The 25,613-nt window shown below is 37.6% G+C and overlaps 1 protein-coding gene across 2 annotated transcripts in view; it reads right to left on the bottom strand.

Annotated features, from left to right (window-relative positions):
- Positions 1–210: 210 nt before the first annotated feature.
- Positions 211–25,613, bottom strand: part of pomt1 (protein-O-mannosyltransferase 1) — a 38,834-nt gene continuing 13,431 nt past the window's right edge. For both annotated transcript variants that reach the window (XM_079450678.1, XM_079450679.1), the window contains exons 6-20: positions 16,834–16,939; positions 16,680–16,739; positions 16,448–16,541; positions 16,200–16,355; positions 15,947–16,077; positions 11,367–11,462; positions 11,182–11,274; positions 9,300–9,396; positions 9,125–9,217; positions 5,280–5,400; positions 5,111–5,208; positions 4,889–5,002; positions 4,664–4,790; positions 1,217–1,394; positions 211–1,108 (exon numbers count right to left, since the gene is read on the bottom strand). In XM_079450678.1, coding sequence (XP_079306804.1) covers positions 973–1,108; positions 1,217–1,394; positions 4,664–4,790; positions 4,889–5,002; positions 5,111–5,208; positions 5,280–5,400; positions 9,125–9,217; positions 9,300–9,396; positions 11,182–11,274; positions 11,367–11,462; positions 15,947–16,077; positions 16,200–16,355; positions 16,448–16,541; positions 16,680–16,739; positions 16,834–16,939 — 1,700 coding nt within the window. In that variant the 3' untranslated portion in view covers positions 211–972. The remainder of the gene's footprint in view (positions 1,109–1,216; positions 1,395–4,663; positions 4,791–4,888; positions 5,003–5,110; positions 5,209–5,279; positions 5,401–9,124; positions 9,218–9,299; positions 9,397–11,181; positions 11,275–11,366; positions 11,463–15,946; positions 16,078–16,199; positions 16,356–16,447; positions 16,542–16,679; positions 16,740–16,833; positions 16,940–25,613) is intronic.

The raw sequence follows: 25,613 nt of genomic DNA on the forward strand, positions 1-25,613 counted from the left end.
TAAAAGACGTCACTAGAGGACTTGTATTTCTCTTCATTGTTAACATGAATTTTAAGTGTTAAAATTCTTAGTGGTCATAATTATAAATGCCAAACAGGATGTGTTATTGTTGTAGAACATGGTCAGACATTTACAGTACTACTTTGGATCCACTCAGAAAAGGATATATGATAAACAAACTCTCAAATCTCAAAAAACACTGACCATCACAACCGCTAAAACTACACTAGGTCATCTCCGGACCATTAAGGTCTGAGATTCACCTCATGAGGTTAGTTCGTTTAAAAGCAGTGATAAAATAAATCGATTTCTAAACAGGTAGATAAAATAAATAGAATATAGTTGAAAATAATAGAATGAATAAAAAATGCACTGCAAATGGGTATGATATGCGCTACAAACTGAAATAAGGTTGCGTCAAATGGGCAGGCTCCTCTATTTAAAATGTTGAGACACATCGTGCATTGGTTGTCTGAGTCACAAATTGAATATGTAAACAAAAACATGTTTGCTGATGATATGTGTTACCATGATATTGTGTTTATTTGTCCTCAGCACTATGGGCAGATAGTACAGGAAATACAGGTGGAGCAAGGGTACGACCACTGGCAGAGTAAGCTTAATATTCACAGTGACCAAGAGACGTTTGGTGAAAAGTGAGAAATGAATAAACCCTTTTTTGTGTTGTTGAATGCTTTCATTCACGCATGCCAGTCAAAATAATTAGCACAATGTCTGTTGTGTGAAAGACTGATTCTTAAAAAGTTTTATGAAATGAAGTATATAGTATGCAGTGCAAGAAAAAAAGTTGTTATTTTCTAGGTTAAACAGCATGGGCTCTCACTGCAAAGAATCTTTATGGTTGGGGTTAATGTTTTACTTTAGCTTTTACTTTTTTATAAAAAGATTCAAGGGTCCGTTCTTTTAGAAACATCGCATCGGAGTCTTCATATGAGAATATCCCAGCTCTCTTCAACTCGGATCCAGGTCTTCTGATGTTAATGCTGACTGACCATAAGTAAGAGGACTCAATTTACGGTAGCACACAAACACTGAACAAAGGACTGCAAGAATAACAACAACAAATGAATTCCGTTGAGCTGGGGACCTGAAAAACAGCAAAGAAGAAATAATAGTTATTTAACTAATAAAAATAATGTATATTTGTGAAGTACAACGAAAGAAATTCTGACTCTAGCTTCACCACGTCTTTTACCTCAAAACGTGTGTGTACAGATGCTCTAAAACTATAGGTATCAGCAGGATCTTGAAGGTAAGTGCTGGAAGATAGTGGTACAGAAACAGAGTCTTCTCCATTAGAAAGAAAGGCACGTAATTAACTGCCCAGCCTCCACCACACACTACACCAGCCAAAACCAGCTTTTCCCAAGAGTCTAAATAAAAAACAAAATTGGGGTGGTTGAAACAGATATTTATGGATAACATTTTTGGTTGTACATAGGGTGAGCTTTGATTAACCACCTAACCTGGTTTTTCATTTTTAGAAAGTTCAAAATAATAAGATTTCTATGATTAGAAAAAAACTATAGATTTATTTAAAGAAAATATAAGCCATATCTATGCAATACAAAAAACACCTAGAATACACTAACAACTGCACATCAACAGGCCAAAGCAGTTTTCCAGTTTAAGGACTGCATCATTCTATACTGAATTTCAAAATTTGCACCAGAGGCTGGTAAGGCTGTCCCACACATATGATGTTTATTAATATTACTGCTACATTATTTTGTATTTAATTCTTAGGTTGGTTAATTTGAAAAACTGGTAGGCAGCTGAATCTACATCAATATGTCATGTTCTCTAAAATTAACATAAGGCTTCATATTTGTTTGAAAAAGTCAGCAATGTCTCTGCTGTGTACTGCTGCTGTCACATGGCAACAGGAGCAGCAGGTGACACAACCAGATCTGTGTCAGAAATAGCCCCCATACCCTAATGTGGGGCAGTATTTGAGGGAACATCCATTTTTAGTGGTGTCTGAATTTATAGTGCACTCATTCAATCCCATGATGCATCATTATAATGAGAGTACAACCGATGTACTCACGATTAGCTGCTAGCCATCTATCGTGAGGCTCGAACTGAATGAATTCCTGTCTCGGCAGAAGATGGCTTCTGCAACGCTTCCAGTCTCCGAATTTACTCACACATTTTCACCCGCTCCTTAAAGTGGACTATTTTAAAATTAAAAATTTTAACTAATGTAGGTAATAGTGAATAATGGTATAGGGTAGAGATGCACCGATACAAGATTTTCTCTGCCGATCCGATTACGAATCTGAACTTACAAATATCGTCCGATACCGATCCAAATCCGATATCAGTTACTATCAGTTAGTTTTTGTAAAATACTGCAAAATTTTAAATTGAAAAAATTAAATTAAATTGAATTAAGCTATCTGGAGTCATCCAAATGACAATCTACATTTTGAACCTAAATCAAAAACGTACGTATGAACATGTACGTTTATAGACAAAAATATATACACATGAAAAATAGTACAAAAATATCAACACAACAACTGTTAAGGATAGACTTCAAGTGACATTATCTGTTTTAAGGCTTACTTAAACAGCAATGGCAGTTTTTTTTAGGATTATTAGAATTTCTGCTCTTTCGACTAGAAGTCGGTTGGACACAGTGCTAAACAGTATTTTGCTCTTAACACTGGTACAGGGGGCATCAAATAAATATCCTACAAAGAAAGAATCAAAACCAAATTAAATCAAATCAATAAACTCAGACTAAATGTGTGTATTTCTCAGGATTCTATTTCAAATATTTGATTAATTTTTGTCTGTGACGAAAATATTACTGCAAGTGAAATTCTTTTTTGTCAGCAATACTCCCTCCGGATTAACTTGATTTCAGAATATATAGGCCGAATGTGAAAATATGTATTTTATCAAAAATAATGCCGCAATAACAGACAACTTAAATGAAAGTGAACTTTAAAATAAAATATCTAAAATATAATTAAATAAACAAACAAACTAATTAATAAACAAATTTGTGTATTTCTTAAGGTTACAATTAAAATATTTTATTTATTCAAAAAACGCTTTTGAGTGAGATTTTTGAACCACGCTGTTTTAGTTTACCCAGTCTAATGTGTCTTATTTATTTACTTCTTTATAATGGTTAACAGCCATTAAAAAATATTCTCAAAAACAAATCTTAAACGTTTGTTGTAAATTGACAGCGCTGCATTCTGAAAAATTGCATTGTTGCTCAAAAGGATTTGAAATAAAAAAAAGATTTTTAAAAAGTATTTCATTGACCGCTTGTAGTAGAGTACTTTTCATTGTTTAAGTCCTGCTGTCGGTGTCGCTCTCCTGAGATAGCAGACGTTTCAAAACCACAACACTCCGTTGCGACAGAAGCCCCTCGTTAATTACAAGCTGCAATGAATGCACGACACACCCCAAACTAGGACCCCCAAATCTTTCATCGCCGCCTTCATGTTACTGGCATTGTTCCTTATAATTACATGTACTTTGGAAAGAGGGATTTTCCAACCTTCTTGGATTGAATCTGAAATCACGCTGCTTATGTGTGACCCACGCAACTCTTTAGCATGTAGCACAGCACTCTGCAATGCATAACCAGAATTCACCCAATGCGCGGTTAAACTCAAAAGAGACATGGGGCACACGTCGGAGCTCCAAATATCCCTAGTGAAGCTCAAAGACTTTACATATTTTAACAGGTCCGCAACATACAAGGACACTCTAGAATACAACTCAGACAAAGAGGTTTCAGAAATGTATTTAGGCGATGGTAAACTGTATCGCGGTTCTAGATGTTCCATTAGACGACAGAATCCTACATTTTTCGCAACAGAGAGAGGTTGATGATCTAGAACAATAAATTCCATAACTTTTTTGGTGATTTTTACAGATTTTTTGTTGTCTTTATGAAGTTTTTCTTGCCTTTGAAACGCTTCCTGCAAGGTCTGCTGCTTTGATTCGTCGTTTTTGCGTTACGGTTGTGCAAACGCTTCATGATCTTTGCCGTAATGCTTCTGAAGATGTTTGTACTTCCACCTCTTGAAACACTGGTTTTGCAAATGTTACAATTTGCTGTTCTGCTTTCTGTTGTTGCAAGCGTGAAATATTTCCAATTCTGTGACATCTTTAACGCGCTGAATTAAATTACCAAATAGGCATAACGTTGGGTCTCCCCGCTAAACTCGCCTGTCAGATGATTGCGCAAAATATATTTCAAAGTATTTAATTTTAAGTATATTCATTTTTCTCCAAACAATCGCTGGAAATTTGGTATTGGATTTGGATCGGTCTTGCTGACTCGCGCATGATGGATATCCGATCATTTCAAAAAGGTATGAATCGGTATCGGATCGGTGCATCCCTAGTATAGGGAGCGATTTAAGGCAAAGCCTAGGAATCCTCCGTAGGCTAGATTGTCTCATTTTAGTTCGTTTTTAAACTTTTTTTTACAAAGGAGGAAGTGTTTTGTCTTCAAAGACTGCATCCTTAAAAGGTTGCTGTGCTCAAATGAAGATGCAGCTCAAGTCACTCCAAATGGACAAGCATCCATAAAACTGTACATCTGTTCTAAAACAAAACATTAGCGTATTAAACTATAAAAAAATAAATCAGTCTCTCAAGCCCATACCTTCAGGAATGTCCATAACTTTTCGTCGTCGTCTTAATAAGTAGGTTAAAAACAGAAGAAAATACACAGCCAGTGCAATTTTTGCGATAGTCCATGTAACACTATTTCCAATCAACTGAATTTGTGCCTGTATTAAAGGATAAAGGGGTTAATAACTTCTACAGCTGTTTCACAGCAAAGACAATAATAAGAATTAATTAAGTAATTCAATATATGTTGACATACATTAGTTGAAGTATGAAGCCAGTACGCAATGTTCGTATCCAAGGTGATCCATTCTAGAGGTGATGAGCTATATCTGTGTTCGGACTCTTCATTCTTCACTGTTAGCATCTTCCACTTTAAATCAAACATACATTAAGTGAATTCATTTTCTGACACAGGCTCTAAATGTCTTTTCTGTCAATTGCCAATAACATAAGATCATGTTTTATATTTTATATTTACCTGCAGCTCAAGAAATTTACTCATGAAAGTGATGTTTCTTTTGATGTGACTGCGAGTAGGTGACTTCAGCTCTAACTCCCTTTCCTTTTGTTCCTGACCTGCAAAAAAAGTTGAATTAAAAATACAGCAGACATAAGAATTATGTGAAATATGTGGTGCATTTTCTAACTTTTTCCATAGCGATGCTCTTCCACATTCCATATTTCACTCTGCTGGTAGCCTTTATTAATTTTATCTCCAACCACCTCCAACTGTTTGAAACCCCACTCTGGCAGAGAAGTGCCACTGAGCTGCAAAATATTACAAAACAGTTAAAAATCAATTTATGTTCTTTAAGTCATCTTTTTGTACTTCAAACATCAAATCACTATTGATGTGTGTAGTTGCAAAAATGTGAACCCTTGGACTTAAAATTTTGGAGTAAATCCAAAGACATTAGAATAGGTACTGGGTACACATCAAGCCAATGCCGACAAAGAAGCTCCAACAAGTTTGCTCACATTTACTGCATCTGGATCCCTGACACACCAAGCCAATGACGGCCAAGTAGCACGTCCATTAACTTTCCATACTAGTGATTGACAGTAGTTGGTATTTGTTACTAAAAACTAATAACTGGTGGTATACAAAATGTAAACAAAGCAGTGGCTTGCTAATCTAGCTGTCCATAGATGCATTTGTAATGAAATCTATAATGTATGATACGTTTAAAACATTTACATTTTGGAATGAGTAATGCAAATAATGAGAAGAGCGTTCTGAGCATTCCTTCTTGACTTTGTTTGCTTGCAACTTCCGTTTTTCTTCTCGTGCACAGGTTTAGTAAGCCAAAAAGCCAATCAGAATCATCTGACTCCCGAACAAGTTCCTCTGCCGATCAGATATGCTGGATCGGCCTAGAAAAGGTGATGGGGACTTAATATAGGCGACAGTGCGAAATACAACAAAGTCAGACGACACTCAAAACCTGCTTGGCCATCGGCTAACCGTGTACACTGCTACTTGCAACTACATACCTTTGTAAGAATGGGTTATCTGCATTTACTAGCAGGAAGAATAAATACACACATACTGTGCCTTGCAAAAGTATTATCCCCCTTCATTTATTTTTTATGCTACTGTCTTGTCTTAAACTACTTTAAATTATATATCCATGCAAAATAATGACAAAACAAAAAACTAATTTGTGATTGCTTTGCAAATGTAAAAAAAGAGAGTAAATAGCATAAGTATTCATACCCTTAACTCAGAAGATGGTTAAAGCAGACTCAAATCTTTTTTGGTATAACTGGACAAGCTTTACACATCTGCATTAGGCAATTTTCTGCCATTTATCTCCTCATATCCTCTCTTTTTTGAAATTACTGAACTCGGACGAAACAGAAGTGTTACTTGTTGGGCCGAAAACCGCCATTTCGTAACAACCAAGAATGCTGCTTAACTATTGACGGATGTTCCATAAAACCCTCGTCGTCAGCAAAGAATCTTGGTGTTTTATTCAATAGTACTCTTTCATGTGAGAACCATGTTGCCAACAACTGTAAAACTGAGTTTTTCCATCTTAAAAATATATCTTAACTACGTCATATGTTGTCACCATCAGATGCAGAGAAGTTAATTCATGCATCCATGACATCAAGATTAGATTACTGTAAAGCAAGTATTAGGTGGTTGCCCCGCAGGCTTATTACAAAAACTCTAACTGGTCCAAAATGCGGCAACTCGAGTTCTTACGCGTACAAAAAAGTATGAACATATTAGCCCGGTTCTGTCAACCTTGCACTGGTTACCTATAAAGCATCGCATTAACTTTAAAATCTTGCTTATTACCTATAAAGCCCTACATGTTTTAGCTCCTCACTACTTAAGTGAACTTCTCTTGTATTACAGTCATTCACGTGCACTACGCTCTCAGGTGTCAGGTCAGTTGGTAATACCTTAAATTTCTAAATCAAGTGCAGATGGTAGATCCTTTTCCTATCTAGCACCTTAACTTTGGAACGGTCTAGATCCGAAAACCCGAAGTCCGGCCCGAGACCCGAGCGGGTTCGGGTCTAAAAGATTCACGGGAGCTTCGGACACGGGTCGGGTATATTATTAGTGTCTTCGGGTCTCGGGAAATATAAAGTAAAACATTGTTTTGCTTAATTGACCCGAGGAAGACCCGAACTATCCTGTACAATAACAGCGCGTCACTTGTGTGTGTGCGTGTAGTTACCAACTCTCCTCCAACCCTCAGCCGATCGGTTGAAAGCCACACAAATCTTCAGAAAGTCGCGGTGATCTGAAATCACCTTAGAATTGAAATCCCGAAGTTTCCAACGCTGAAGGGGTTTGCGCTCGATGTAGTTACCATCGTATTCAGGAAAAACAGTACAGAAGTAGATATTAAAAGACGCGCACATTTCAGTACTACGCGGATTGGAACACATTGTTGAGACTGTTCGCGCGAGTGGTTGCCATTTCTTTCAGGAGTTTTCCCCAGATCTGTCTCAGAGCTCCAACGGCAGTTCTTTTGACCTCATGTCTTGGTTCTTACTTTGATATGTATTTTCAGCTGTTGCACCTTTTATTGTGAGGTATGTGTCACTCCAAATCATATTAATTCAATTAAATTTGCCACAGGTTAACTCCAATGATGTGTAGAAACATCTACAAGCACAACTAATGTTTCTGAGCTAAATTTCAAGTGTCCAGAAAAGAGTATGAATACTTATGTATTTATTTAAGTTTGACATTTTTAATAAATTTGCAAAGTTGAAACAAACCTGTTTTGTCTTGTCATGTCATTATTGTGCATGGAGTGTTGATCAATGTATATATTTTTTATTTAAAGTAGTTTAAGATAAGGAAGCAATATAACAAAATGTGAATAAAACGAAGGGGGATGAATACTTTAGCAAGGCACTGTAGATTGTGAAGAAAATCACTTAAAAAGTCCAGCTTGACAGAGATTTAGCAGACTGAAAATCAGAAAGGTCCTGTCACATAATAGATTTACATTTAGGGATTTGGCAGACGCTTTTATCCAAAGCGACTTACATTGCATTATCCTATAGATTTAACATATGTATCTGCAATCCCCAGATTGCAATGCCAATGTCTGTTTTTACTTTATAATACTAAGGAGTAAACCATGTTTTCAAGAGCGCTTTTGAAGTTGAAAAAAGTTCAACGTTTCGGAAAAACGCTACGTCAAACCTGTCTTTTCCATAACAACAGGCGAGAAAGGTGATTGGTTGAGCAGGATCAAGCTAAAAGAAAAACTTTGCACATGGCAGCCAAAACGCCGGTTTGGAGCATAGTTTTGTATACCGTAAATTAAAGTTTAATTTTCACTTTCAATATCTTTTGATTGCATTTCTAGTAAGAAATTAGTATTGTAGTATTTACAGTAAATATGTGATGGTTATTTATTGCAAACATGGTCTCTGTATATAATTCAAATAGAATTCCGTTACGCTGCCTATGAAGCCTCTTGACGTCATTGCAGGCTGCTATTTGTAACCACAACACTGCAAGCTTTTTGGAGTACTTTACACGAATAAAAAATAATGAGCATATTTGCCCGGTTCTGTCAACATTGCACCGGTTACCTATAAAACCCTGTGTTAACTTCGGATTACCTATAAGGCCTTACATGGTTTAGCTCCTCTTCTATTGCATTACAGTCCTTCACATTTACTATTCTCTCAGGGCTCTGGACAGTTTGTAATACCTAGAATTTCTAAATCAAGAGCAGGTGGTAGATCCTATTCCTATCAAGCGCGTAAACTTTAGAACAGTCTTCTGAGTGCTGTGCGGGAGGAAGAGTTTAGAAACAATTCTTGAAATTGCCTTTACCCAGACTTTAAGATTCAACCTAACCCCAATCTCTCCTAACCTTCCTGTCTATTAACTAAACTAAAAACACTAACAAAGTTGTTTAAAAGAAGCAGTTATAATATATTGATGCACAAGTTCAAGGATACATATATTTCTTTCTCTTACATAATATTATCTGCTACAACACACCTTCAGAACAGCTGAAGTGTTGACGTGAATAAGTCGCACCGATGATAAAATCGTTTTCCAGGTTTCTTTGTCAGACTCCCTCTTCAGTATGTCCTAAAGTGCAGAAAGCATCATACAGTCATTTCTGGATGGTGATTTAAAAACTAAACATAGATTTGTGAGTCAAAAGCCTTACCACTCTCCATAAATTCTGAGCTGGCATAGACACATTAAAATCAATATAACCAGAGACTTCCTGCGAGTGAGGGGTCATGGGAGCCGCAACATCATGCCTTGAAAACAAAGTACGATCACTTATTGGTGCTACCAACGTCTACAGAGTAATATATACTGTGTTTGCGTGAATATACTGTACACATAAATATATGTGTGTGTGACCCTGGAGGACAAAACCAGTCTAATGGGTCAATTTTGGAAATTGAGACTTACATAACCTGAAAGCTGATTTCTATTGATACATGGTTTGTTAGGATAGGACAATACATGACGAAAATACAACTGTTCAAACCTCTAGAATCTTGAAATATGGCAAAAATTGCCTTTGAAGTTGTTAATCTGAGGCCATCCACGTTTTTATATATTAAGGGTAGGAAATTTACAAAATATCATGGAAGATGATCTTTTCGATAATTTTGACTCATACAATGTATGTTTGGCTTATACTGAAGGGACAGTTCACCCAAAAACTCCAACTAGCTTTTTATTTACACCCCCAGGCCATCCAAGATGTATGTGACATTTTTTCTTGAGTAGAACCATAAAGAAGATTTTCTGGTAAATCCGCAGCACTTTTTGCTTCACATAATGGAGGTCTATGGACTCCACCTGTCTAAGAGTTCCTAAAGCACATAATTAAAAAAAAGCGGCTCTTGGCAACATGTTGATGTCTTGTGAAGCGAATCGTTTGCTATTTTCCTAAAACTGAACGTCATTTTTAATATAAAATATTTTTTTAAATATCGGATGATTCGCTTCACAAGATGTCAACATGTCACCAAGAGCCGCTTTTTTTATTATGTGCTTTAGGAACTCTTAGACAGGTGGAGTCCATAGACCTCCATTATATGAAGCAAAGAGGGCTGCGGATTTAACAACCAATCTTCTTTATTGTTCTACTCAAGAAAAAATTTAATAAACAGCAAATGGGATTGTTTGGGTGAACTATCCCTTTAAAACTGGTTTTGTGATCAAGGGTCACATATACACCACAGGTCAAAAGTTTGGGATCACTTGACAACATTTTTATCATGCTCCTAAAAAACTTTTAATCTGAATGTGTATGTTTCAATATCTGAAATGACTTGTGTGGACAAAAATACAATTGTGTCAACATATAAGTATCTTTCTAGAAAACTGGATTGGTGGATTACTTCGAAAACATAATGAATGAAAAACAGCCAATAAGAGTCCAGCATAGATGGAAATTCCTTCAATACTCCTTAAAATCCATCCCAGGTTGAGAAAATCTGGTTTATAAAATGCCAAGAGAAAGATTTAGCTAATTCTAGTCCATGGGTGACTACTTTAAAGGTGCTAAAATAGAATTTAGAGTTGATTATTTTTCACCATATTTCTATGGTATACAACAACAATTAGCATATCTTAAGTTTTAAAAGCATTTATTGGCAAAAACCCAACATTTACAGTGTTGAGCCTTGTTTTTCACAACATCTGCAATCCGCTCTGGCATACTGGATATTAGCTTCTTGGCCAAATCCTGTCCGTTTACGATTCTTTCTTGACTTATTAGTGCTCCGAGTTCATCACAATTTGTGGGCTTCTGCTTATCCATTCGCTTTTTGAGGATCGACCACAGGTTCTCTATATGGGATTGACATCTGGGGAGTTGATTTTCTTTCATTTTAAACGTGGTGTGACGCTTCTCATGAGATATAATGCAGACCACAGGAGTCAGAAACCGCTGACTCAAAACAAGGTTCAGCCAATATTCTTAAAGTTCTAAAAATAATGACAGACCACTTTGTTCAAAGTTCCACTTTGTTTTTTTGTCTGTGGCTTTATGGAGTTACAAATTTGATGATGGTGTATTGTATTACGTGTTCAGGTAGCGAGATGTCATTCCATGTAGCAGCTGAATAACATCACCATGTCTGACTGGTTTGGGAGGGCTGTTTACCACTAGAGCGGAACTGAGAATAAAATGTGAAATTAATTAAGAAATATATATAATTATGATTACTAATTGGTAGTACAAAATTATTTTATAGTTACCAGACCACACCTTTCTGGGTCTTTAATAATCCACCAGTTGTTGACATCTTTGAAAGCATAACAGGTCACTTGCTGTTGGTGGGAGCTGCCACGGCCATTTTCATACCTTCAAGCACAGATAAACAGTTATGATCCGTATGAAAATGTACAGATGTTACTCAAGAATAATCCTTCCGTCGCCTATGTTCCCGCTATGGTATTTCTGTAATGTGTGTTTGCTAATGTTTACCATTAAATGGCTGTCTATTGGTTTAAAACTCAGTTTCTGTTCTCGGTTTCTGCTCATCTGTATATTGTGATGCATGTTAAGGTCCATGATGTCGGTTCACAGCAATCAGCTTCCAAATGCAAACACCACACGAAGAATCAACTCCAAACCTTTAACATGCTTATTTAGACAGCCCATACTTGTCTATAAAACAGCTTTTGATTCAACGTACTCAATGTGAAAACACTTTAAATAAATCTGAGAGTGTGCACTTTGAGACAATATCCATCATACAACTGTAACTCAAATACATTTTGATACACAGCTAAAATAACACAAAAAAAATTGATGCTACTGTCCAAATATTTATAGACCTAACTGTATATATTACATTATATTATATAAAGCTGAAACTTTAAAATGAATGAAATAGAAATATGCATTGAATCTAAGGCCTTGTTTATATGATGAAAAGAGGAAAAAAATTATTTTGCGTTTTTGAAAAGTTTCACATACAACGTTATCAAAACAATCCACGTTTACACAGATCCTCAAAAATGACTAAACCAACTTCTCATTCTTGCATACTTTGGGTAAAAACTTGCACTTTGAAACCTGTTTTTTGATTGAGGGTGATGACAATCCAACAATGTTCTATAGTACATTCGGTTTATTTTAAAGGAAATAAAGGTAGATCATCTGTTGGTTTTTGTTATTATCCCTATTGTGAGTCTTTGTTTTGTGTTTAATTTAATCATTTTATTAACCCCTTCACTGATGTCTGCACTTGGGTTCGTCCCCCTGCATTTCCGTGACATTTTGATCATCTTTAATGAGCATTAATACGCACACTTTGCTTCCACGGTTTTGTCTGAATGCTAGGTTATGGCAACTGCCATACTCTGTCAAGCTATGTTTACATGATCATTGAAAGAGAATCTACAGACAGCGATATTGGCTCACAGCCGTAACGTAAGCACATTCTTGATCAAAGCACAATCTTGATCAAATTTGGATATTATTATTAATAAACAAACAATTAAACAGTTTTTATTTAATTTGTACAATTCAAATTTCAAACTAAACTAAACTAATATTTAAAAAAAACTAAATTCTTGGCTCTGATGCGGTGTGTTGATTTTTTTCTCAGAATGTACCAAATTTCTTATTGGCCACTCTTAAGGTTCCTGGCATTTTTCTGATGGATTTGTTGTATATTTGAGATCCAACTATGGTCTGTTTCATTTGCATGGAAATCCCCCTGAACCCCATGATGTGGGTTCACAGCAACAGCTTCCAAATGCAAACACCACACATACAATCAACTCCAGACCTTAAAAGAACATACTGTTGTGAAACGACTTGGGTAATTCATGCCATATTTTTTATGCTAACCCTGAACTAACCAATTAACTGTAGATACACCACGAGACATGATCATTTCAAGTTATCAGAAATTTTTTCAACAACATTTTTCAACAAAAAATAAAACCATTTCAGATTAATTTCTTGACCATCATGCTTGATTTTCAGTGTATTTGGCTGTAGAAGCAACATGGTCAAGTATTTATCATAAATCTATAATAATATACAGGAATATTTATGTGTAATAAAGCGTCTATTTTAGGGTATTGATGTGGTTTTTCACTTACATTCCATCTAGGTATTAAATATTTCTCATTCTTTGGCAGTTACACCATTTGACATTTTCAGGTACCTCCAGTCTTCACTTAAAAAAAGGGTAAAACAAAAGCTACATAAATACATTTTAAAATATCCAATGCATGGTTTTAAAAGTAGTTTTTAAAAAGGTTTTGATTTCCTCATCTGTTTTGTCACTGACCTATTTAAATTCTAGGTTCATCAGATCACATAGTTGGTAAGTTATAAGGTCTGTTGTGAATTCAATATATATATTTTTTAAGATGTATTTTTGGCATTTTTGCCTTTTTTTGTGAGAGAACAGGAAACGAAGTGGTTGAGAGAGGGGGTGGGATCGCGAAAGGACCACGACAAACATGCAACATATGTACATTAATGTCAGAGCACTTACCACAAGGCTATCGGCTTCGACGTAAATTCAATCTTTGAATGGTTCATTTATGGCCCTTCGGCTAGAGTCTTTTTGAAAAAATGCAACTGAAATGGGCATGAAAGCTGTGAGAAGTAGTGTGGGGGGTGGCCGGGGTTTGTAAGAAAGCAAACCATATCTTAAAATGTTTTAGTAATTATAACAATTAAACGTTCAAGCAACAGCGATATGAGAGAAACCACAATTTAATATAATAAATATTTATTTTTGAAAATATTCAAGTATAACTGTTCGAACAATATCAACACCTGTACACATCTCCATCATTTAACTCTACTCAAAGCAGTCTGTGTACTGTGATGTGCTCTAAATCCAGAACAGAAAACTTCATTGATGTCATTCCTTTGGAGGAAGAAACATAATTGAGTTGAGACTACTTGTGGTGAGGAAGGCGGGACGAGAGCCGTGACGCGGGGCCGGTGGCGTGAGTGATAAGTGCAATCAGCTGTGCGCGCACCGGTCCCGCATCTCTCACAGAGGAGATTGGGAGCTTAAAAGGTCGACCGGCAGGATTGTTGACGGGAGAGGACCGGGCCCAGACATATGTCCGTGAGGTGGCTGCCGGTTACTTCCGTGTTTATTGTTTATTTAATTAAAGTTTTATTGTTTGAATGTCGCCGGTTCCCGCCTCCTTCCTTCCCTTCTATGGATCTTTATTACACTTGTCCGGGCCCGGTCCTCTCCCGTCAACAGTCCTGCCGGTCGTCCTTTAAAGCTCCCAATCTCCTCCGTGAGATGCGGGACCGGTGCGCGCACAGCTGATTGCACTTATCACTCACGCCACCGGCCCCGTGTTACGGCTCTCGTCCCACCTTCCAGTTGACTGTACCTTGGCAAGAGGCCATTAACAAAGCATTTGAAAGAAAGAATCTCCATTAGGCCAACTTGGCATCGGAGGCTGAAGAGCGGGGATGGACAGCAAAAGTGTTCTCGGTAGATGTGGGCGGCAGGGGCCTTGTTTCCAATTCCACAGTAAGGCTGCTTAAGGAAGTGGGAATCAGAGGGCAGGCCTAACGGATGGTAGTCAAAGAACTTGCCACTGTGGCTGAAAGAAGCAGCCACTGGATGTAGTTGAAATGGAAGGACACAATATGGGCTGCCAAATGACCACGTAAAATAATGCTGTTGTGTTTTGTAATGTTATGCCATATGCCATAGGCAAGTTAACATGCACGCTTTAGCCAGAAATTTCATCTTTTCACAAGGCATGGCTGCAGAGTGTGAGTTGCTCCATCTCAAATGCACCCTCAGAGGGAGAGAAATTCTCCGGTACAGAAAAAGTATTGATAACATCTGAGTTTATCTAGATATATACTGCGGACAACTGTAATAATTTAGTGGGCACGTCACTAGGTTTTTGGTACCAATGTATACAAGAAGCCTATGGAAACTATGTGGTTGAAGGCTAGCTAACAATAGAGTTCCAAAAAGTTACCCATATTCTCAAGTAGCGTCATGTTTAATCAATGAAATATACATGGTTAGATTAAAAACGAAGGATACAAATAATTAAGTCTTACCATTTTCTTGGAAAATTAGCAGGTGGTTAAAAAGTTAGCAGGCAGAGGGTGACATCAGAGTGTTATGTCGGTGGTAATCTGTTTGCCACAAGAGGCAGCATTGTGTGTTCCACAACAACGCTTAGCTGCTCACAGATGCACCTGCCTAATTTGCGGCTAAAACAATCGGCTGCCTGATCAATCGGTCTACTTTGATGGACTGGTGCAGAGGTCTGCTCTGTTAAATCTCTTAAAGCTTAACGTGACGTGCCCTGTCGGTGGAGTCGTGGTGGTAGAGTCGTTTTTAAAATATCTCAACAAGTGCTGAGCCCACTTACTCAACTAACAGCTCAAGGCTTCAAAGTGACAAAGTGCTAGGTGAAAAGTAGTTGCAAAGCGTGGTTGGAACTACAGCTACAGAGCTGTAAGTAGAAGCATATGTCCTTATAATGGTGACATGTAGACTTACACAGTCAAATGAAAGTAGCATTATTATTTGATGTGCCCTGCAGTTGACTCACTCTCTGCATATAACTTCTTTTTTCAGTTACATTATAGATGTCTAGCCTTTAAGCGATGGGGAAAAATCACAAAATGGAATCGCAATAAGGAATCATCACTATCCCTTTGCACAAAATGTCCCTTTGAACCTCAAAGCGGTAATTTTACAAACAAGTTTTACAATGCAATGATAAATGGCATTCTGGTTGACTACCTACTGTGACATTTAGGACTTCCTACTGTAACGAACCTCCAACTTTGTGAAAGGCTGCTGAATGATGATGACTTACCTGACTGGATAGTTAGCTTTGTGGGAATGGAGCCAGCAAGGAACAGGTTTGCTGGACATAGTGCGTAGAGTAACTTGGGAACCAAATGCAACCTCCAAAGGCTGACCCTGAGTGATCCTGGCTAGACCACCCTTTATGATGGAAAATGGGGTAAAAAAGCAGCCAGACTATCCCATAAGATACATTTACTCCTCTACCTTCCAGTTCAGGTACATAACTAAATATGTCAATGGGACATTATATAAATCCTTACCTCCAGGCTTGCCTGGAAAGCACAACTCATCATCTGGTCATGTGGTCCACTGCGGTAAAGTATGGTAAGATGGACGTAGAAAAATCCAATGTACATGAGCACAGGTAAAACCACAAGGGCCAAAAAACGAACCAACACTTGAACTGCTGCCGTGGCCTTAATGCAGAGATGCAGAAAAAAACTTCACATATTGGAGCCTCAATAGTTTGTAAAATACACTGAAATTATATACAGTATATGTAACTCACACTGCTTATTGTTTGATCTCCAAGAAGTTTCCAGGTGTGTACAACTGCCAGTCCAAGCAGTAAAAAGTATGTGAACATACCCATATACTTTACTCTGAATAAAAATAGAAAAGAAAAACATCTTAGTGCCAAAACTCTCAGTGCCTCCAATGTTTATTTTAATACTGACAAATTCAACTGGACTTTTACATGTTAAACCCTCAACATAAACTTTAGTTCTGACTGTACATACCCAACTGAAAATGCACAACTGACCCCAGACATCACAAGCCAAAACCACCTAAAAAACGAACTAGAAGACAGGACATGAAAACAATATCTTTAAAGTCACTACATGATGACAAGATCAGAGACTGACAAAGCAGAACTTTGCCTATACATCTTACTTGGGGTTGTGGTGAAAGCGAAGGTAGGACAGTATAGCTAGCATTAAAAAAAATATTAAAATAGACTCCAGCAGCATGAAACGTGACTGTACAATCAAGGAATTTTCTGTAAAAATAAAACAACAGCATTTTACAATAAATATATTTCACATGTTATGTAGGGGTGTAACGATATTTGAACGCAACTGCGATACACAAACCCATGTTACGAACAGTGGAACCCTCCCAGCCCTAGCCACTGCACTCAAGTGGCAACAACATTGTCAAAATTCATAAAAGACTTCAATCACCCTGGTTACTGTCTTTTTACACTGCTGCCATCTGGTAAGCGCTTCCGTAGCCTAATGGCCAAAACAGAGAGACTCAGGAGCAGCTTTTTTCCCCAGGCCATCAGGCTATTTAAGGTTAAAACCTTAAAAAACGCTATATTTTACACATACCGTGCATGTTTGTATCTCCTCACTCCGTGCAAATTTTTCACAAAGCTCATCGCTCTGAAAAGCGAGGTGTGCTATGATTGACAAACTGACGTAGATTTGTGGTGGCGTGTTTACACAAGGCATTTCAGGCAGGTCTGGGTGAGCATTCACTTTTAGATAGAATGCATCTTTTTTCCCGACACTTTAAATTCCAATACATGCATGGGATCTTTATGAAAAGCGAGGTGTGCTTTGATTGGCCTATTCACTAGTGCGTAGTGATTGGTCGAATACTGCTCAGAAATGTAACACCTCTATATTCGGAACATCAGGTTCCACAACTACGTACAGGTGATAAAATGGCATCGATCCTTCCTTATCAATTTGAGCCCGAATCTGATCCGGAAAATGAAGATCAAGCCAATACAACTTTGCCAGCGTGACTCAAGTAGGATGTAAAGGATTGGTTAAGAGTAATCGACTATAAACAAACAACCATATACATCATAGAAAGTTTGTGTGAGAAAGAAACAAGCTCGCATTACAGCAGGGAATGGTAACATCATAAATTCCGTGAGTGCTTTGGCCCTTCTTGATCAACCAGTGTTACATCATGTCTCGTGACATTTAGTGACATTGCTATTTGCACACAGCTACATTTTGTTATTGTAGAATAAATGTTCTTTTTCTTGGGTCTGCAGTAATTACAAGAAATCGATTGGTTCATTTTGCTACTTTAAGGAATATAGTTCAAAATTCAGATTTATATGAATTAGCAATTTTTTATTTTAGTAACTGAATCAGATATATAGGCATATCACATAAACAGATTAATTTATTCATTTTATAATACTTTGGATTAAAAAAAGGAGAAGTGTTGAATGGAGAAGTAATGTAATTTTGACATTACCAGTCTGATTTATAATTTATATCATTTTCACCGAAACGAAAATCACCATATACACTTTTAAGATTGCCGATTTTGGTCTTGCGTCATTTAGGGGTTGTTCAAATCAATCAAACCATAAAACCACAAGTTTGTTTAATGTGTAGCACAAATGTTTGTTCATGAAGGGGGAACATGTGAATATTGACTGAAAAAAAAGACAAATTACTTCCTTAAACGCTTTATACAAGGTTTAACGTACCTAAACAACCAGAGAAATGCAAATTTCTGTCAAGACGTACTTGCAATAAACTCTAGCTGCTGTTAAAAGAACGAGCCCTTATTAACGGGATAAAGTGAAAAATCTTGCTTTAAGCGTTTCTCCTCCATAAAAGTCCATTATAAGGAAACGGCTAGGTTTGTCAAATTGAAATAATGACCACAGAAAATCAAATTTCAATGAAACCTCAATTGAAATAAAGACAAGCTACTGTTACAAGAACAAGCACTTATTCCAGGGATAAGAATAGTCTCACGTTAAGCTTATTCTCCTCCATAGAAGTGCAAACTACTAAACAAACCACTTAACTTGGTTTAAGGCAGCGACAAACTGAGAACATCAAACTTTTCTGTTATCATGTTTATGTTGGAAATCAGTGATAAACTACTTTAATTAATTTGGTTTTCCATGGTCGTCCCATGGTTTCGGTCTGTTTCCTTATAAAGAACTTCTATGGGGGAGAAAGGATTAACATTAGATTTTTTAACTTTATTGACATTTACATTACATTTATGCATTTGACAAATGCTTTTATCCACAGCGACTTACATTGCATTATCCAATACATTTGTTTCTATATGTACAATCTCCTGGGATCGAACCCACAACCTTAGCGTTGTTAGCACCACACTCTTACCACTAAGATATTCAATTCAATTCAATTTCATTTATATAGCACTTTTCACAATGTGCATTGTTCCAAAGCAGCTTTACAGGGGAAAATAAGAAAACCGAAAAACACAGAAAAGGTAAAACACAGTGTGGTGAGGAAGGTGGGACGAGAGCTGTGAGGCGGGCCAGTGGCGTGAGTAATAGTTGGAATCAGCTGTGCGCACACCGGTCCCGCATATCTCGCTGAGGAGATTGGGAGCTTAAGAGGACGAGCCGCAGGACTGTTGACGAGAGAGGACCGAGCCCGGACATGTTACGTTTGTGTTTATGATCTTGGGGCCGGCAGTCTACCGTGAGGTGGCTGCCGGTCTTATACTTCCGGTCCTAGAACCGATCCCTGAGGTAATCCATAATTTACTTGCGTTAGATTTGATGATTCCCCATTTAAATGGACAAATTGATGTCTGTCTGATAAGTAAGATCTGAACCATTGTAGTGCCTGTCCCTCAATACCGGCGTAATTGTGCAAGTGATCTAGAAGTTTGTTATGGTCTACAGTATTGAATGCAGCACTAAGGTCAAGCAGGACTAGGAGTGAGCTGTTACCTTTATCTGATGCTATATAAGCAGGTAATTTGTGTATGTCATTATTTTGTAAGAAAGAGCACAACTGAGTGGACACTACTTTTTCTAGTATTTTTGACAGGTAAGGGAGATTTGAAATCGGCCTATAGTTTTCTAGTTCAAGTTTGGTTCAAGGCTTAATGACGGCCATTTTAAAGTGTCCTGGGACATGGCCTAGATTAATTGACGAGTTGATAATGTTATAAATGGGCTCGATTGCAACAGGTAGTAACTCTTTTAATAATTTAGTTGGTATGGGGTCTAATAAGCAAGTTGTATGTTTAGATGTTGCAATAAGTTTAATCAAATCTTCCTGTTTTATAGGTGAAAAACACTATAGCCTTTCTTTTGGAGCGATGGTTGGTACTAATTCTTAGGACATACTTGGAGATTGAGTTTTTACTATTTTGTTTTACTATTTACTACCGTAGCCGATGTAAATGAAAGCAATATTTTTGTACTTTTGTTTGGAAAAAGTATGTTCAACGCAAGCACTTCAAATGATTTAAATGTATGCTGTTTTCTCTGAATTACAGTAAGAAAGTCTCTAAAGATTGTTGCGACACCACCACCTCTACCAACCGGACGTGGCTCATGCATATAACAGTAGCTTGGTGGGGTACACTCATTTAGACCGAAATAATCATTTGGTTTAAGCCAAGTTTCGGTTAGACAAACTATATCAAGTCAAGTCAGCTTTATTTATATAGCGCTTTTTATAATTTTCATTGTTACAAAGCAGCTATACAAGAAAACATTGACCATAAGTAAAACATAAAAGGTTATGGAAGTCAAAACACAGGTCAAATATCAGACACACAATCAATTCCTATATGCAATGTTAATTAAATAAGACCATAAAATTCTAGCAGCCCCCCCAACCTCAGAGGGAAACCAGGCCTAACCAGGGGATTCCAGTTCCCCTCTGGCAAAAGCTGCAGCCTCTGTACAAGCTCGACAGTGCTTGCACAACAAGGCAAAATAAAATAAGTTAATATCAAAACTGTTGTCCATGATGATTTAATTTACAATAACTGCCTTAGAATGTAGTGTTTTAATATTAAGACTTTATAAATTGGTTTTGGTTGTTTAGTATTGTTTGGGGGAAATATACGGTCTCTATATATTTGGAAGCAGAAACATTAATAACAGTTGAGTTGGAGGAACACAGACTATGGTTAAAGTTTTGACTTGTGGGAGACGTAGTCTTCGTATTGCTTACAGCACTTTATCCATTTAAAGGAGTCATATAACAGAGTTCGTTTGTATCTCCTCTTTCCCCCGCCTCTCTGACGCACAGATTTTTCACAAAGCTCATCGCTCTGAAAAGCGAGGTGTGCCACAATTGTCCAGTTAACCAGTGCGTGGTGATTGGTCGAATACTGCAAGCGTGTGACAGAAATGTAATGCCTCTTACCATATTCGGAACATCAGGTTTCCGAAACAATTGTACTGACAGGTGATAAAATGTAATCTGTACTTCCTTGTATCAATTCGAGATAATCAAGCCAATATATCAACTTTGCCAGCGCGAATTTAGCAGGATGTAAAGAATTGGTAAGGTTTTATATAAAAAAAACATTATATTAAATAGTTAAAAACTATAGCTAACTCTTTTACCCCTTATATACAACGTTATAAAGACTTTAAAAAAACAACCATATACACCATCCAGAGTTTGTGTGGAAGAGAAACAAGCTTGCATTACAGCAGGGAATGGTACCATAATAAATAAAGTGCGCTTTGGCTCTTATTGATCAACCAGTGTTATGCCATGTCTTGTCGCGCGTGACTCAACAAAGACAAAAAACATGATTGTAAAAATGACATTTGTTTACACTAGTTGGAACATTATTACAGTTTATTAGGACTGGCTGCGACGATACAATGATATTTACAAGTACGCCCACCTTACTTTCGTATAGATTTGAGCTGACTTATTCGTGGGGTGTGGTTACTTTAGGCGTTTCAGGCAGGTCTGGGTGAGCATTTGCTTTTAGATAGAATGCATATTTTGTTCCGACAGTTTAATTTTAGCAATTTTACAAGTCTAATACATGCATGGGTAACTTATAACACACCAAAGACACAGAAAAACACATATTCGCGCCATATGACCCCTTTAATAAGGACTTGCTCCCAGCTAGACAAAATATGTGACTGTTATGTAACATCAACGTAATCTAATGGCTTGGGGACGTAACCGGTTACATTGTGGTGAACGGAAGAGTTAAATACATGGATTCCTCGCCTCGACGTAACCTTTTGACATAATCTGAGTTATGAAATAAACGTTTTGTGTTGGTCACCAGTTAGAAACTTAGTAATAATACGTTTTGGGTGGACATGCAACTAATTTAATGTATTTGCCAATAACAATTTTAGAGACTTTCTAAATAACATGATATGAATAACACAGACTCAGAGTTAGAATACTTTTCATTTACTATATTGATAAAACCAACAAATAAACAACAACAACATATCAAATCATGTTCAAAACAGTATACAATCATGTTAAAAAACATTCAATAGAAGGTTTTTTAGACACTTAACTTAATATAACAGTTATTTAAAACATAACATACATTGCGCATTCAAGACCAATACTAAATAATTACAGAAGCATAAATATTCAAATGAAAATTCTGTCACGAAGTACTCACGTTCTAGTTGTTCCAAACCTGTATACATGGTTGAACACAGATAAAGACATTTGGACGTATGCTTGTAAGAAAACAGTGCTTGGTCCCCATTGACTACTATAGTGTGAAAAAGTACAATGGTTGTCAAAAGTGACACAGAACTATTTGCTGTACTACATTCTTCAAAATATGTTATTTTGTGTTCAAAAACTAAAAAGTCATGTTCCTACTATGGTAGTCAATGGATTGGTTATAAGCACTCTTCCAACTATCTTTCTCTGTTTTAATCTGAACAGAGAATTTTGTACAGATTTGGAACAGTTCAAAGGCGAGTAAAATGTTTTGGCTGAAATCTCCCTTTAACCACCAGTGCTATACAGTATATAGCATAAATATAATGAAATAAAACCTTTGCAACATTTTTATGCACTTTAATCTCATTGATTTGTTGAGAAAAACTCTTAGTAAGTAACGCTTACCTGATAAAGCGACAATTCAGGATCTTTAATTCCTGTCAGTAAAGAAGTAAAGTAAGTCAGTAAAGCCCCTAAAAAAAGCATTGTTACCGCTGTCAGACGACATTGTCAGACTACAAGTAAAACAAAACGCTTTAAATTTGTTTGTCATAAGTTTTAAATGACAATTGTGAAATTAAAACACGTCTTACTTACTTACTCGACCCTCCTGTCAGACGCAGCTCTGCTGTGAATGCGCTGTTCTGAACTTGAGCGCACAGGAGGCGCTCGGTTACATTCCCATACAGCAGAGAGCAGCTTGCATGTATAGCAGATTCAATATCTCTTTGCTAATGTAATCAACAGATTTACAATGCCCTGACTAAAACGCATATTTAAATAGTAAGCGGCATATAAATCATTCAGGTAATGAAATTACATGCCCATAACGTGGCATTTACGTTTCCCATAGGTCATGTATTTACCAATACAAGTAACTGGACCATCCTTGATTATCTTGTAACGTCAGGAGTTCGTATAGGCGACTTCATGAATTGGTCCTTTAATGGTTATGAAATTACGTGCCTGGGAGATGCCAGCTATGTTGCTAGATGGCAAGTTGTGTGATTACCAATACAAACTGGCAAGTACGTCTTGACAGAAATTTGGGCTTCCCTGGTTGTTGTTTATGTACATTTAACCATGTTCACCAAATATTCAGGTCCACAAGAACCTTTTTTTGCAGTCAGCAGAGACTCGAAGTGTGGCAGAGCCACATGCAAATAGAAACGAGCCATGCACATGTGTCAATTACAAGGCCCGCGGGCCATAGACGGCCCGCCACGACTTTTAATCAGGCCCTCCAACAAATACTGGTTATTCTTTTAATGTGGCCCGTTTGCTGTGAAAAATTAGGCCAGTGACAACATTGAAACGCAGGGGGCGCTGTCGTGCTCTACTCAACACTAATTGTATCAGAGAATAACTACTAGGTGATGATAACTGTATACAACGCAAATTAAGCTAAAAGGGTGGCTAGCACAATGGCTAAAAAAAGAAAAGTTGACAGTGAATATCGACAATTCCAACAAAGATGGGAAACAGAGTATTTATTCTGTGAGTACAAGAACAAGCCAACGTGTCTAATATGTCAAGAGTCACTAGCAGTTTTTAAAGAGTATAATCTAAGGAGGCATTTCGAAACAAAGCATGACCAATATGGAAGCATGGACATGGATATGCGGCAGCGAAAAGTAAAAGAACTAAAACACAAACTTCAGCAACAACAACACATGTTCACTCGTATGAACAGTCAGAGCGAGGGAGCTGTGAAGGCAAGCTTCATTATTGCGGAGGAAATAGCAAGAGCATGCAAGCCGTTTACAGAGGGAGAATTTATTAAAGTCTGTATGGATAAGGTATGTGGTGTTGTGTGCCCGGACAAAAAGCAAGCTTTTGCTAACATCAGCCTTTCCCGAAACACTGTGGCTAGTCGGGTGGATGAGCTGGCCTCTGACACGCAGGCCCAGTTAAAAGAAAAAGCTAAGGACTTTGTTGCATATTCACTGGCCGTAGATGAGAGTACAGACAAAACAGACACTGCCCAGCTCTCTGTATACATTCGAGGGGTAGACGCACAGTTTTCTGTCACTGAGGAACTTTTGGATATAAGAGAGATGCACGGGACAACATCTGGACAGGACATTTTCTCACAAGTTGAGCAGTGTGTCACTGACGCTGAATTACAATAAACTTGTTGGTCTTACAACGGACGGTGCACCTGCGATGTGCGGTGAGTACCGTGGTTTGGTCGGTTTGGTTCGAGAAAAGGTGAGGCATACAGGTGAAAACCTGACAACCTACCACTGCATCATTCACCAGGAGGCACTATGTGGGAAGGTGCTGGATATGGGACATGTAATGACAGTTGTAAACAAGACAGTAAACTTTATTCGTTCACGGGGTTTGAATCACCGGCAATTCAGAGCACTTTTAGAGGAGGAACATTGCGTGCATGAGGATGTCCCCTACCACACAGAAGTGCGCTGGTTAAGTCGAAAATTTTTTGATACTCGCACTGAAATCGCACATTTCATGGAAAGCAAACAAAAGTCCATCCCCGAGCTCGAGAATGAAAAATGGCTGAGCGACTTGGCATTTTTGTGTGATATAACGGAGCACCTCAACGATCTTAATGTAAAACTCCAGGGTCGAAAGCAGCTAATCACGCAAATGCGAGACTCTGTTAATGCGTTTCAAATTAAACTGCGCCTGTGGGAGGGCCAGATGCGCCAAGCCAACCTGTCTCATTTTCCCGTTTGCCAGTCAGTCAGTGACACAGTCAACATCAAATTCCTGACTGAACTGTATGCCGACAAACTGAACACCCTGAAAGCTGAATTCAGCAGAAGATTTTCTGATTTTGAATCTCAGAAGTTCAACTTTGAACTGTCTGCAAATCCATTTGCAGTTGATGTTGACACTGCACCTGAGCACTTGCAATTGGAACTCATTGAATTGCAATGTAATACTCATCTAAAAAACCAATACCAGTCAGTTGAGGCAGCTAAATTTGCACCCCTACTCCCTGAATCGATGCCACACCTTCGCCTTCATGCTGCACGCATCATGTCTATGTTCGGAAGCACATACTCCTGCGAGCAGATGTTCTCCATAATGAAACTGACTAAAACATCCCACCGGTCCCGCCTCACAGACAAGCATCTCGTCTCTGTATTAAAGGTAGCCATGGCAAAAGACATTAACCCTAGAATAGACAAAATAATTTCTAATAAAAGGTGCAGAGTGTCTGGTAAGAGTTAAAAAGTGTCATGTATAATTTCTTAAGATTATAATCAA

Source organism: Barbatula barbatula (assembly GCF_947034865.1).
Source record: "Barbatula barbatula genome assembly, chromosome: 2".
NCBI lineage: Eukaryota > Metazoa > Chordata > Actinopteri > Cypriniformes > Nemacheilidae > Barbatula > Barbatula barbatula.